This window comes from Pteropus alecto, unplaced genomic scaffold (genome assembly GCF_000325575.1).
Source record: "Pteropus alecto unplaced genomic scaffold, ASM32557v1 scaffold111, whole genome shotgun sequence".
NCBI classification, from domain to species: domain Eukaryota; kingdom Metazoa; phylum Chordata; class Mammalia; order Chiroptera; family Pteropodidae; genus Pteropus; species Pteropus alecto.
Window position 1 is genome coordinate 2,688,468 of NW_006431915.1, and position 15,080 is coordinate 2,703,547.

Consider the following 15,080-nt stretch of genomic DNA (forward strand, 5'->3'; position numbering starts at 1 on the left):
GTGAATCAAGAAGGCATTCTCACGCGGAAGGAGTCAAAACTCCGAGGTCTACTATGTGTAACCCAGCCCGGTGCTTTCAGTGACCTTTGTTCTTTTGGGGGAACAAAGACAAACCTGTGTCAGATAGAAAATGAACATGTGCCAAACTGTGAGGCACTGGTGCCACATCCCAGAAGGGAGAGGCTCGACAGAAAAAAATACTGAGACGCCGTGGGAATGGGGTTCTTCAGGCAGGAAAGATCCAGATTACTTGTGATAGAAGCAATTGGGACGGGGAGGAGAAATGGGGCCGCTTGAGAGCCATTCAAGAACTATCCTTAGGCGGAAAGCCAGGTAGGAGAAAGAATACAGGATCTGGAAATTGCTTCCACAAATGGATTTTCAAGTGAAGGAAAGAGAGGCTTCTTGATGAATATTGACTTATCTCTTCTGCCTACTCCCATGGTGCACAGGTGACACTCTGCTTTCCCTTTACAGATCTGATGAGATTTTCTGAGCGAGGGGCTGCTCTTAACGCTGAGAAGCGTTTTCCGTGTGAATTCTGTGGACGGGCATTTTCACAGGGCTCCGAGTGGGAAAGACACGTGCTGAGACACGGCATGTAAGTCGAGCCATCCCAAGAACGCCTCGGCCCAAGATGTGAGGTGGCAGAGAGACCAGGTTCTTTTTTTTGGTTCCCCTGACGATACCCAGACCCCTCTGTGTCACATTCCTGGGCATGGGAGGAGAGGCAGTTGTCAGGAACTAGGTTGCTCCTTTTCTGTTGGATTTTAAAATGGTCACCCAGACCCAAGTCAAATGAAAATCATCTTTACGAATAATAAATCGCATTCAAGCCCTCGCGTAGAAGTTTCGCGCTTTCTCCAGCCAGTGTCCCTTCAGCTTTCATTAGCATGACATTCTCTGATAGAGCGTGGACCGGGGTCAAAAGATCTGGCTTCTGTTCCTGCCTCTGATGACTCATTCCCTGAGTGGCCTTGAACATTCCCACGCACCTCTTGGTGCCTTCAGTGCTCTGCCTCGGGGACAGAGCCAGCTTCTGCCTGCCTCCCAGGTAGGTGGGAGCATACCTGTAAAACACTTATAAGATCCTTGAATATAAAATCATCCCCTCCACAAGACACCCTTAGTCTACCAGACACAGAACCTACTAGTTGGTCCTTTCAGCAGCAAATGGCCCTGAAAACTGAAGCGTCTAAACTTCAGAGAACATAACCAAGCTTCCCAAGGCATAGGTTCCATCTTCTGTTTGTTTCCACGATTTGTTTCTGGACCTGTCCATTAAGTCTTTAATACATCAGTTATTCTTTTAGTCTTAATAAATATAGCCAATCTCCCAGCTTTAGGGTTCCACTGATGAGTTTGAGCATAAGACAATTCTTGCTATTACCACTTAGGACTTACACTGTTCCCAGTAGCAGAGGGAACATAGAACAGTTATGTTAATCTAGAAACGAAGCATGATGTCATTCACCACATATGTAATAATGGATATTTTTGTAGGTTCCAATCTTTGATAACATACCAGACATACATGACCTAAGCATAACATGTAGCAGGGAAAAATCACTCACGATTTAGTCATACATTCATGATGTTTGTTCCAAAAAAAAACCCCAAGGCCTTTTTAGGATCAGGGAAATAAGGATATGAGTCTTTTGTTGTTTAATTAGGAAAAATATATATTCGTTTGTCTCCACCATCTATGTTTTTCCAGGGCGTTGAATGACACCAAGCAGGTGAGCAGAGAAGAAATCCACCTGAAAGAGAATGTGGAGGACAGTATTAAGATGCCCTCTATAGAGGAAAAGGAAGATGACGAGGCAATCGGGATAGACTTTTCCCTAAAGAATGAGACAGTAGCCATCTGTGTAGTAGCTGCTGACAAATCTCTCCTGGAGAATGCAGAGGCCAAAAAAGAATAAGTGTTTGGTGAAATTCTTAATCACACCTTACTTGAACCATGATGAAAATGTGGGAGGGCCAGCTTGGGCTGAAAAGTTGGGGACAGAAAAGAGAAGACAGAACAAAGCTGCTTTTTTAGGACTGAACAATCTATTTTCAAAGCACTGGTACCTGTGTGAGTGAGTATGTAAATTAAAGTTATTTAAATGGTTGGAATATGTGGCTCCTTTTCCATCACTACATCTTTTCTTCCGGATCTTCATCATGGAAGTTTCGTTTGTTGCGGAATACGGAAGCACCTCCCCATGCACATGGTGTGCTCTGTGGTGGTCTTGGACAGCATGTGGAAACAAACTCCGTGACAGCAGAAGACTTCTTAGGGGAACAACTTTTTGACGCACAACTTTTGGTGCGTTTTTCTAGTTTTAATACCTTAAGCTTTTTCAAGACCTAACTGCAGCCGCTTTGGGAAAAAACAAAACAAAACAAAAAAACAAAAACAAAACAAAAAACTGCTTTGCATAAAACAGTCACCTGTTTCCTAGTACCTCAAACTTAACCAAGGGAATTCTCTGCATTTGTCAGTACTACCTGTCGTCGTTGTGGTTAAATGTAGAGAGAACTGCTGGGCAAGATGGTGAATGGAGAAAAAAAAAAGAGTTTTAAAGAAAGGAACACAAATTGTGCTTAAAATCCCCATGTGGGTTTTATTTCTTAAAATACTGTGATTTTTTTAATTATTTTAGTAAAAAACAAAACAAAAAAAAGAAACAGACTTTAATTATTAGATAACTGTTTGTGAATTGTCATCCTTTATTCCAGGTAAGCTGTTTATTAGTGTTCAACTATAATTTAGAATTTGGTAGATTCATATGAGCTAATTTTAAGGTGACTGTGGAGTTTTGTTTGCCACATGTTTATTTTCTATCAATTTGAGTGTTACAAACACAGCACAATTCAGTTTTTCATATAAATTGTTTTTCGTGTGTGTTGTTGTTTTAATTTGGGGGCAAGGGAGATTTAGTTTTTTGTGAATAGGAATGTTTTTATTTTAAACATGGAAATAACAAAGAAGTTAACTTTCTTTTTCTTTTTCTTTTATTTAACTAAAGAACCAAACTTTTTGGCACAGCTATGCAGCTTGTGGGCCAGATGAGGAAGTCCTCTTCACCCTTTTGTTGCTTGTCAAATTAACACATTATCCGTCTCACACAAATAATTTCTGTTAGGATGGGCTGGCTTTTGTGTGTGATTTAAAAATCTGTGTTCTGTTTTTTGTTTGCATTGTGTTTGGGGGGGTTCTCATTTAATTTGGGGGATAAGGCGATCCCATCCCTTTGGTGAGAATGGACAAGAAATACTTCTATCCTACAAGGAGCCTGGAGAACTACTTTTTTTTTTTTTTTTTTTAATCTAGCTGCCAGCTGCTCTGTTTCCCCATATTAGCTTTTTCAGGAGGGAGCAGCTTAGACTAAATCTAAGTCTACACTTATAATATGTTCTGATTGTGAACAGAGGGTTTCATTCCAAAACGTAGAAAAGAACTTTCCTTGAAGCCTAGGTGTTAGAAGCCTGTATGCGTGTGTGCTTGGATGTATGTGTTCTTGTGTGCGTGTGTGAGTGCGTGTGTGTGTCCTTTGGTTTTCACGTTTTGTTTTTTTTTACTTGGAAGGGTTGGGGGAGGGGGAGGGAAGAAAGGGAAAGGGAATTGCTGAGATGACAGTGTCCCACACAGCTTCAAATAAAATCCATGGAAAGATATTGCATTTGTGGAATAAGTGCTTACTTGAAAAGCATGTTCTTCTTTTATTTTCTTGCTGTTAAGAATTTTTATTTGTAGGGCATTTATTTTAATTTAATTTTTTTTTTTTTAGGGATGAGGGCCATCATGTGGAAACCAGAAAATGGGGAAAGTGTGAACTATCTAAAGATTCATTTTGTGTCCATATTTGTTTTTAATTGGCCTCATTTCAAATGTATTAAACAGTTCCATACCTGGATTGGGTGTTTGTAATGGTTACCAAAAAACAAACAAACAAACAAACAAAAAAGAAAAAAAGGAAAGAAAGAAAAAGGAAAAAAAAAGAAAATAATTGTGACATGCTTTTATCACTACTTTATTTTTCAAATAACATGTAAATATTGTAATCCATTGGATTTTGTTTTGCTAACCTGTTAATAAAAATATGGGACCATTATCCTTTTAACAAGGCTAGAATGTCATTTTTTTCTTTTTTCAGACATATACCTGATATTTTGTGGCCGCACATTTTGGATGCATTATTATAATTCTGTTGACTGTAATGACATAGCATTTACAGCATTTTTTTGTTTAATTTATACAGAGGACATTTTTTTTCAGAGCTTGAGAGAAGAAAGTAAATAGCAAAATGATAACCTATTGACTCCAATAATCAGTGTTTCCCATACTCGATAAAAGATAGGGAGATCCTGAGTTCTTGAAGCCAAGGGTTTAAAAAACAACAAAAAAACACACAAGTAGGTTATTCAAGTTGTTTGCAACATACATTTTGTAATGAAATGTGAGAAATTAATAAAGAATTTTTTTCACATGTGTCTATGTGCATCTATTGTAGATCATTTATAGATATAACTATAGATAAATGTAGAAATAATATAGCATTGCCTTTCCATGTGTGTACATGAGATACTTCAAGCCACTGTCTACATGGATATGGAACGCAAATGTGAAATTAAGGTAAGGTGCGAGCTGGGATTTTTAAATGTTAATATCTCTGCATCAGATATTTATCACCAGCTGGGGGCATTTTATGGAGGGAATGTTTTCCATCAACATTGAGAATCAAAGTGGCATAGGAAGCTTCAGAAGGAGAAAGTGCCAGTCACTAAACATTATCTGGGGACCCTGAATCCATGAGCACGGTTATTTAAAACTAACTGCAAGTCACAACCATTGCCTCAAACTGTCTTACTGTGTATCCTGCACCAGTAATTATCATTAACTTATTCTTTGAGCTACCTTGTTATAAATCAAAGGAAAAATTAATAGTCATGAAACCTAGAAGAGTAAATTAAAATCAACAGCACTGATTGTTAAACTCAGAGCTGATTTACGCGCCTACCTTCAGCATTAGGAGATGAATGGCTCATGGATCATTCAAAAATTTGGTTCTCACCTTTCCTCATTTTCTTTATCCCCTTCACAAAGAAAAGTTTTACTTACAAGAATGCATAAAACACAGAGAAAACAAAGGCAAAATGAAGACTGAGTAGCAGCGATAATAGTAGGAAATTGGCAAAATGCATTCCATGAGGCCATACAGAAGCCACATACTGTCACTAAGCTTCCTAGTAAGCAAGGCAAAAAATAATCAAGAATCACATTCTTAGTAACTTTTTTATTATCAAATACTCGAGAGATACTACGCCTTTTCCAGAACTGCAAGAAAGTAACATAATAGACTTGTTTTGCAAAGCATAGCTATTCCCTCCTGGCTTCCATCAAATATTTAATGAGCACTGTTTTTTACTGAGTTCATGTCTAATCCATACTCCCACTCTGTTTTATGGAGAGGAAGTAGAATTTGCTGATATATTAATCATGGTAGGGCTGCAGAAAAGCAACTCCTTAGAACAACAGAGGTTTAATTCTTACACAAATTCCCAGTGAGTGTCAGTGGGGGAGGGGAGCGGGTACCCTTTCATCCGGTGATTCAAGAATCCAAGCTCCTCCATCCAATGATGCTACTATCTCAACAAATGAATCCCAGAGTCATTGCTGAGAGCTTGGAGGTAGCCTAGCCACTCGAATAACACATCCAGGAAGGAGCACACATCACTTGGTGTCTTGCTTCACATAGCTCAACCTACCCACAAGATGGCTGGGAAGTGTGTGGTCTTGTATACCCATGTGGCCAGGAAGGACACATGGACTGGCAACCTCTGCCACAGTCAGGAACCTAGAAGTGTTCCTTTGGAAACAGTAGGGGAGCTGGAAACCCTCTGTTCTTTAGAAAGTGAAGAATGCTGGTTCCGTTACCCATCTTCTCAATAGATATTTTTAAAGAACTGTTTGGTGTTTATCACCATGTAATGAGAGACATGGTACTTGTCTCCTGAGGAATCGTGAGGATAGAGATGCAACATGGAGAAATACCAGTGAAGATGTTGGGGCTTGTTTCCAAGCTTCCCATTGTGAGGCTTTGTTCCCACCTCTGTGCTGATGCTGACAGCCCTGGGGAAAGATGATCTCAATTGTGAAAGCATTTTCTCTTCTCAACGCACACATTTGATTTAGGGAGGCATGTGAGAAACTGGTTCCTCATACAACAGGGTGTGTCTTTCGCCCTAAGCTTAACAAAAATTACTATGAGATACGCTCTTTCCTTGCAGCTATCCATATTCCAGGGCCAGGGGTGTGATAGGGGACAGCACTCAATCATAAGGGACCATAAGATGCTTTGAAGTACTGTGTTCATCATTTCTTGAAAATGTCTGTTCTTTTCCAAACGCCCTGCCCTTCACATGCTGTTCCCTCTGCTTTCAGTGTTGAACTTCTGTTCTTCACTGGAAATTACCTGCCCTTTAAGACTCAGCCTAAATATCACTTTTGATGTGAAGCCTTCCCTGACTTCCTACATGTCACATGATATGGATGGTCACCCTTCTTATCACTTGTCCCATGCCTTCATAAAGATTTATTAAAGACTTCCTTTCCCCACGACCTCACTCCTACTCAGACTTTAAGTAGCTGAGACACATTGCTGTCAGATGCAGCTAGCCTTTTAAAATTCAAATATATTCCTGTTGATACCAAGTGTTAGTGATCTGATTTGGCATCAGTGTTCCATTTTCTTTCGGAGCCTGAGATTGCTTTTTTAAATAAGTAAAAATATGCAGTTTGGTAGATGCAAAATGCCTTTGAAACTCTAGGCTCTCTCTCTGAAGACACATCAGACATGAACACCAGCGCTTCCTCTCAAGAGATCCCTTTGGCCACTGTCCTGCTCTCTTGCCCAGAGGTGAACAGGAAATGGACGGGAGGTCCACTGGGTCTGAAAATTAGACATCAGTGGTGACCAGCTGCAGAGTGCTGGGGGAAGCAGAAGCCAGAACTGGCCATGATGACGGTGGAGAAGTGTGACAAGTGGGGTAAGACGACTGTGTCGAGATGCAAAAGCAAGCAGGCGAGGGTGCGGGGAGGGTAGCTCGAGAGGCAGGGTGGAGGCAACACTTTTAGAATATGAGTGATTTAGACGTGTTTGCTACACTGACGGAAGAAGCCATGGCAGCGGCAGGGTCACTGACAAGCAAAACTCATGCTGGGATCCAGGGCACAATAGAGCAATTGGCTTTGCTGATGAAAACAGGGTCCTTTCTCCCCTGAGGGGGAATAAGGGGAAAGGGAAATAGGCTCTCTGTGTGCGTTTGCAAGGGGCGACTGAGTTCATGCTGGTGAACCTCGTCTTTGAGGTGGAATCCAGAGTGAGTGGTGCGAGATGAATCCGCAGAGAGGTGAAGATGGGGAGCTGCTTCTGAGGGCCCTACAGAGGAGGACTGAGTAGAGGGGACAGGGAATCTGAACAGAACTGAAAACAGTTATTATAATCTCCATATGACAGAAAAAGCTTATTCAGAGGGTTCAAGGCAATAAACCTTTTGCTAGAACTTCCCCCACAATCCCCTCACCCCCCACCCCACAACCACACACACACACACACACCCACACACACACACACACACACACACACACACACACACACACACACTCCAACAGCAACTAATAAAGAAAGGAAATGGAAAGAGAGAGAGTCAGCTCTTGGAATCAGAAAGGGACACTTCCTTTCTCCGCCTACTTAATTATCTGGCTTCTTGAATTAGGAGTGTAAAGCAAACTCGCCTTGTTTCTATTCACGATTTCTCTCCTGAGTTTGCTCCCATTAATGAAGCAGCTTAGTTTGGTTTAGCTAACTGCATGCATGACTTCCAAAAACCACATCACAATGCAGGAGGAATGCGGCCTCTAGCTATGCTACAGCAGCTTAACCACATTGTTTAAAGAGAGGAGCAGGGGCAGCGCCAGTGCCTCTGAAATCCATTTAAGATGTGTGAAAACACAAGATTGCAATTCTGACCTTTTCCTGAAGCTGAAAGAACCTACTCCAGGGGGCTGTTTGGAAGACTGTGGCTACAGGCCTGGGCCTATCCATGTCTCCCCAGGATTCTGGCTCTCAGTGGCCCATCAAGTGCCTCTGTGTGTCTTTCTGTCCTTGATAGGGCACCAGCCTGGAGGCTGCTGGGTTTTCTGGAAAGGGAGATGCTGCTTAAGGGCTAGTCACCCAGGCCAAAAGGAGGCTGGGGTGGTCATCAAAGGGCAAACAGAGGAAAAGAGGGAAACTTTCTCTAACTCAAGTGGGTCTGGGTCTACCGTCACCACTGCCTTTTCAGTTTCTGGTCAGGGAAGAGACTCTATGCCGCCGGGCTTTCTGATGCTAACCCAGGTGCCAAAATGTTGGAGGCATCATGGAGCAGGAGGAAGGTCATGGAACTCGGAATCTGAACAGCATGACTGAATTTTCATTCCATTTCATGAGTGTAGATGGTGCATAAATACAGCACAGCTGGTTAAGAGCAGCGTCTGCAGCCCGGCTGCCTCAGTTCACATCCTGACTTGTCTCTCCACTCACTGCGTGGCCTTGGGCAATTAACTTAACCTCCCTACATCTCAGTTTCTCCATCTGTGTAACTGAGGATTAAAGTACCTAGTCATGCTTGATATAAGGATTAAATATAAAGTACTTAGCATTCTGCCTCTCCCAAAGTTTGCACCCAACTGTTATCATCCATCATCATCTTCATCATGGAGGTTAACTCTTTAAGAACATGGGAACTTTGTTTCCCCATCTGTAGAGAATAATGAGGTCTCTCTCTTAAGGTGGCTTAAGATAAAAACAGATTAGAGACAATGTAATGTGTTTGGCCCACAGTAGGCATTTGATATATGGTCATTGAATCTATACCTACTGATTTTTCTCTTGCCGGGCCCTACAAAAATGTAAAGGTCTTGGTGTCTTTAGACAAAATGTGTAGGAACAGAAGATATTTAGCTCACAGTATGGGTGCTGGGCTCAAAGAGAGCTAAGGTTAAGTGTCCAGCCCTCTTCTTATTTGCTTTAAAAACTGATTCCGGCTATTTAGCCTTTCTCTGCTTTGGTTTCTTCACAAAAGGAAAAATAATAGTATCTACTGTGAAAATGAAATAAGGTAGAATCTGGACCAGAGGAGGGCCACAGAATGTGAAATGAGTGCTTCTTGAGGGCAGGGGCTCTCTTTGGCTTCCTGTGATATTCTACACCTATGAGCAGACCTGGCCCACTGTAAGGAGCCCAGTAAGCATTTGTGGCCCCACTGACTGAGCAGTGAGGCAGAAGCACATACATGTCAATTTCTGAAAGGAGGCGTGGCCCAACGGGACCTCACGATTTCACCAGGAGTTCAGCTGGGTCAAGCGATGCTCACATCGTCAGACACTTGGTATCAGATGAGCAGGTGCCACTGGGAGATGAGTCTTTATTTTTTTAGTGCAATTATCTTTGAGTCTTCTAAAAACAAAAACATTGCTCTGCAAAAAGCTTCTCTGCGGGTGTTGAGAAGACATTTTTAAAGTTCCAGCCAGTCACCCTGCATCCCGCTCCCTCCCACTTGCCACTGCCAGGAAAGAGGCTTCCCCATGCGATAGATGGCCACACTTCGGCAGAAGCAGCGTGAGGAGCTGTCTGGTTTCTATTAATTATTCTAAATCAGTTATTCCATCTGGCCAGAGATGGAAATATAGTCACTGCCCTGGTTTAAACATAAGCACTGCAAGACTGTTGCTTATGACTAGGGAACAGGCTAGAAGATCCTAGTTGGCTTCTACATCACACTTTGAGAACCCTCGGAAACCAAAACTCCACGTCATTAAAGAATTTAAAAACTACAATGATGATGACGACAGTTAATATCAATTCAGCAGACTGCGGGAGAGGCACTGTGCTAAGTGCATGAGCGCCTCAGTGCTACATGCTTTGTTTGCATCGGGAAGAGGAGAGAAAACTTCCTTGTAATCTGATTGGGTCAGCTTACGTTGGCCCACACGTATAGCACTGGATCTTTGCCAGGTGATCACCATCATCTGATTATCAAGATTTTCATCTGGAATAGGAATGGGATGGGGAAAAAATTGGGGTTCAATTCGGAAGGAAGAAACAGGGGCTAGATGTTGACTACACAACCAGAAGTACCCCTTACGTAGGTACCTAATAATTATTTAGTGAATGATATAATAAAAATGAGAGCATGGCCTGGTGCTCCTAAGAGTTGTTCCAATGGGGAAGTCTACCAACAAAGTAGGATGGGCTGGGGCTCTGGTGGTGGCTCTCTGGGCAAAGGAACCTCTCCTATATCTAGGTACAACTGGGTCTTTTCCAATCTGATGCTCTACTCCTCAACAGTCCTCTTACTCAGAAAGGATAATGGTAAACTTCTCCAGCCACGTGAAAGCGTTTTGAGAGTTTTGCAGGCATTACCCGCATCTCCCCATCTCAAATTTTATTTCCTTGACTCTAGAGAGGTGCTTAGCAAGCCTACTGCTCTTGTCCGCCTTATGACCTAATCTCTTTGGTGCTCGTTCATTTTCAAGAACCAGAGTCTCTCTTAGAGACAATTAAAGAATTATAGCCCTTCTTCCCAAGTCTGTGTCCTATAACCTACCCAACCCACTTCTCAGGGAGGTGGTGAGGGCAGATGTTAATACGGGCCTTTGGGATCTGATGGGTCTGTCTTAGAACACCAGCTCCACCACTGACGCTCAGTGAGACCATGAGAAAACCACTTACCCTATCTGAGTCTTCTTTTCTTTGTCTGTGAAACAGAGTGTTCATAAATAAAGCACTGCCTCCCCTACCTCGAAGAGTGGGTTTCTGAAAACTGCCAGGAGAATTTGGGTTTGGAGAAATTAAGACCTTACAGAGAATTGGGGTAGAGAGACAAGGGGATAATGTCAGCAATAAACCTATGAAAGTTCTCATGAATATATATTTTCTTAATTTTTCCTAAAATAGAGTCAAAAAATATAAAATATCAGTGACATTTAACACATATTAAAACACTAAAAACAAGTGCTATTCAACTAATTTCTATTTATCATCCTTGGCTTGTAAGGATATTTCAACATCTCCTTCCTGAAAATTTGAAAATTCAGATTGTAGGTGAGAGGCAGATTGAGAAGAGTTTGTGGACTCGTGTGTTTGTTTTTGTGGTCAGATCTCCATCCATGTACTCACTGTCCTTCTGTTGGTTTGCTTGGGCCTTGTTTTCTTTTGTTCCCCAGAGACCTAGGCTCAAGGCGCCTCAAAGAGCAAAACCCCATGCACCATCTGCCTAACTAGGCCTGCTCCTCCCTGGGGACACCCGATCTCAGGGAAATACTACCATTTACCCAGTCAGCCAAGGAGAAACCCAGGAGCTGGCCCCGACTGCTCCCTCGCACTGGCCCCTCACCTTCACTATGTCCCCAGGTCCAGTCCTCCACTTTACAACACCCCATGAACCCATCTGCCTCTCTTCATATCCATTCCAGGTGCTGTAGGCTCAGCTTTCATTATTTGCCAAGATCCCTACAACCACTACCTGTCTGGTTTCCTCCAGTCCTACCGGACTATACGAGGCAGCCAGAACGGAAGCAAATCTGATTCTGTTGCTCCCTTTCTTAAAACCTCTCAGACCGTCTAGCTCCATTCTCCAGGCCCTTGCCCCAAATCTCCTCCCGCCAAGCAGCAGTCATGAAGAAGCCTCCCAGTTATTCTTCTTGCTCTATTGCAGTGGTACCCAAACTTTTTGGTACCAGGGACTGGTACTCCTATGAGAATCTAATGCCTGATAATCTGAGGTGGAGCTGAGGCAGTGATGCTAGCGCTGGGGAGTGGCTGCAAATCCAGATGAAGTTTAGCTCGCTCGCCCACTGCTCACTTCCTGCTGTGCGGCCCATTTCCTAACAGGCCACTGACAGGTACTGGCCCATGGCCCAGGGGTTGGGGGCCCTGCTCTATCGAATCACCATGCCTTTCCACGTGTTGCTCCACCCCCAACCTGGCTAACTCCTCTTTGCCCTTAAAGACTCAGCTCAGATTTAACTACTCTGTTCCTCAGTTCTTTCATCCCATAAAATGAGCATAATAATGGTACTTAACTCCTAGGCTGTTGGAGGAATAAATGAGTTAATCCATGTAAAGTACGAAGAACTGCCTGGCAGTTTGATCAAGCTTAGCTATTATTATGCCTTCCAGGGAGCCTTGACCTTGAACCATATTCCCCATATTGTCCCACAATTCCAGCTTCACGACCCTGAAGAAACTGAATTCAAATGGAATCATTAGACTTTGCATTCCTCGAGAGCCTACATGAGGTTGTATTTATTTCTGCCTCTGCTCAGAGTAGGACAGAGCACTGAAGGGATAGAGCGAATTTTAGTTGAATGAATAAATAAATGTTCAAGTCAAAGGCCCTTTTACCACTGCCTGAGAGTCATTCCAAATGACTTATGGCAACTGCCTCTCACTAGGACTTCTGACAAAATATCCTGAAATGTCTGGGCTTCTGACCCACTTCTCACGAACCAGAGACAACCCCATCAACCCTCCATGTTAGTGGCATGACAGGCAGGGTGACTCTCTCTTTCACTTTAAACGGAAGAAAAAAATGAAGAGGAAAAGACTTAGTCATCACCATCGACCTTGGCAAATAAACATTGCTATTACATACTTCAGAACTCAAGGAGCAACACATAATTAGGCACAGGTTCAATCAGGAGAAAGAGGCCAGTTAGGTGAGAGCTTGGTGCTTGAGAGCGGCTCATTTGCACTGCAAAAGAGGTGGGGATGTTGATTTTCATGCAAACGTTGTCTCTAAGATTCCCAGTTAAATAAACACATTGATATTTTTGAGGCCCAACTTAGGCAAAATGCTTTTTCTGAGAAAAGGAGCAGAGAAGTTGAGTAGATGTGTTTCTGAGTGACAGCAGCAATTTCATTAGGATTTTACGGGTTTTCCAATTATAAAAGTAATAAATTTTCATTGTGAACACCTTGGAAAACACAGAAAACGATAAAGAAGAAAATAAAGATCTATAATAATCTTATCATACATTGGGTCCTATCACCCATTTGATTTAGTAGCTCTACATTCAGTAACTTAGTAAATGATCTCATCCAGTCCCATGGCATTAAATGCTATCTTTATGCTCATGATTTTCAAATTAATATCCCCAGCTCCATCCACTCCACCAGCTCCAGACTAGATGTCAAGAGACAAAGACTTGTGGATATTTAATAGCACCAGAAACTCAATTTGGCCACAATAAATCTCTTGCTTTCCACCCTCTCCTCGTGAAACTGTTTTCTCCTCTGATCATCCTCCTTTTAGTAAATGTCATCATGACACCAAGTTGCTTAAGCCAAAAAGTAGAAGTCATACTCTAACCTTCACACATATTTTATCAGTAAATCTTAATTCTGCCTTCAAAACACAGCCCAATTTCCTACATGTCTTCCATATCTACTGCCATCACCCAAGTGCAAGAGACCAATATTTGTTGCTTTTAAGACCAGTCCCCTAGCCCATGTCCTGCTTTCTCTATTCTTTGTACAGCGGTCAGAATTACAGCTAGTTGTTTTCTATTCTTTGTACAGCGGTCAGAATTACAGCTAGTTGTTTTCTTAAGATTGATACCTAAAAGTAAGATTGCAAAAACAAACAATTTAAGGTCTTGATTATCTATGTATACAGATATATTCAGCTAGAGTGACAGAAATCATCTCCCAATGTGGACTGCACCGGCAATGTCTGAGTGTCTGACTTTTAAGGTAGCACCCCGACTTGTGCTACGCATGCGGCCAAGAGCAAACTTGGATCTTTCCGTTGGTTTTCATTTCTATTTCTGCTACTGACTGAAGCAATGATTACTTCTTTGATCATTTCATATCAATATAGCAGTATGAATTTTCAATCTATGATACAAGTGAATCAAAAATATGACTTTGTACATTTTTTTCTCTTAATTGAACTTAGTATCTATCTGGAACTCCCATGTTGTCTACTGGCAGAAAATTCAATCTATTTAATTATAGATAAACTCAATCATTTATGGGTTTTTTCTGTCACCTCAAGTTTGAACTCAGTCAATTTGGATCTTCTTCACCGATTCCTTCTGCTCATGACCTGGGATTTATCTAAATTGATGGAGGTAGTGGGGTGGGAATGGGCTTTACAGAATCCTGGTCCCAGACAGAAAAAGGGGAGGAGCGTCCGGTTTATAGCTGTCATTTGTCCTTGCTGGAATTTACTAAGAACCTTGTTTATTGTGATTTTGGTTAATCCTACTTTTATCAACTGAGATATCCCCACCCCACCGTCAATTCTAGATGTCAAATGGTCCAAGTGATCTATGCTAGACCCTCTTGGGGCCACAGAAAACTTCCAGACACTCCTCCATGATAGTCTGGGGCCATGCGAGACAGAAAGGTCTGTCTTGGTCTCTCTGGGGATCCTGGGGCCATTTCTTCTCTACTTCCAGTCCCGTCATGCTGCCTCTCTTGGGTTGCACTTGAGAAGTTCTGTACAGGTACTTTTTGCAGGCTTTCCAAACGTATCCAAGGGTTGTATTATCTCCTGGCCTGAGATTAAGTTTAGGGAGGAGAGGATTAGTGTGGTAGACAATGAGCCACACTGCTTCTCAGCTGCAGGGAGCGAGTGCAGGGAGTGAGTGCAGTCAGCAGATGGTCTACAGCTGTGAGCTCCTCCCAGATGCAAAAAGCCACCTGGCCCAAGGTCATACCCTTCCCAGAGCAGCTCGTATTCGATGACTGAGTATCAAGGTCCAGCCACTCCACTCAACATATAACAACTTTGGTGAGTAATATTTGCTCCAGAGCTCCCTACTGACCGAGGTTCTGGCAGGCTTGCATCCCTCTGCGCAATTCTGCTTCCTTTCCCTTCCTTCCTGAGGTGTTAATTCCTCGTTAGCATTTTGAACCCCAAATTTATCTTACAGTTTACTTGCAGAGAACCCAACCTGTAATATTATTGAAGCTGAGCCATATTCAGGGGCCCTTCTGAGGAATAATGCAACTCTCTCCTTTCCTCTAGGATCCCCCCCA

The 15,080-nt window shown here is 42.5% G+C and overlaps 1 protein-coding gene across 7 annotated transcripts in view; it reads left to right on the forward strand.

Moving 5' to 3' along the window:
* The window catches only part of ZNF462 (zinc finger protein 462), a 130,965-nt gene extending 126,483 nt beyond the window's left edge, over positions 1–4,482 (forward strand). For 6 of the 7 annotated variants that reach the window (XM_015599816.2, XM_015599808.2, XM_006906077.3 and 3 more), the window contains one exon: positions 1,718–4,482. In XM_015599816.2, coding sequence (XP_015455302.1) covers positions 1,718–1,925 — 208 coding nt within the window. In that variant the 3' untranslated portion in view covers positions 1,926–4,482. The remainder of the gene's footprint in view (positions 1–1,717) is intronic. The other variant, XR_001518130.2, reaches the window with a different exon arrangement.
* Positions 4,483–15,080: the final 10,598 nt, after the last annotated feature.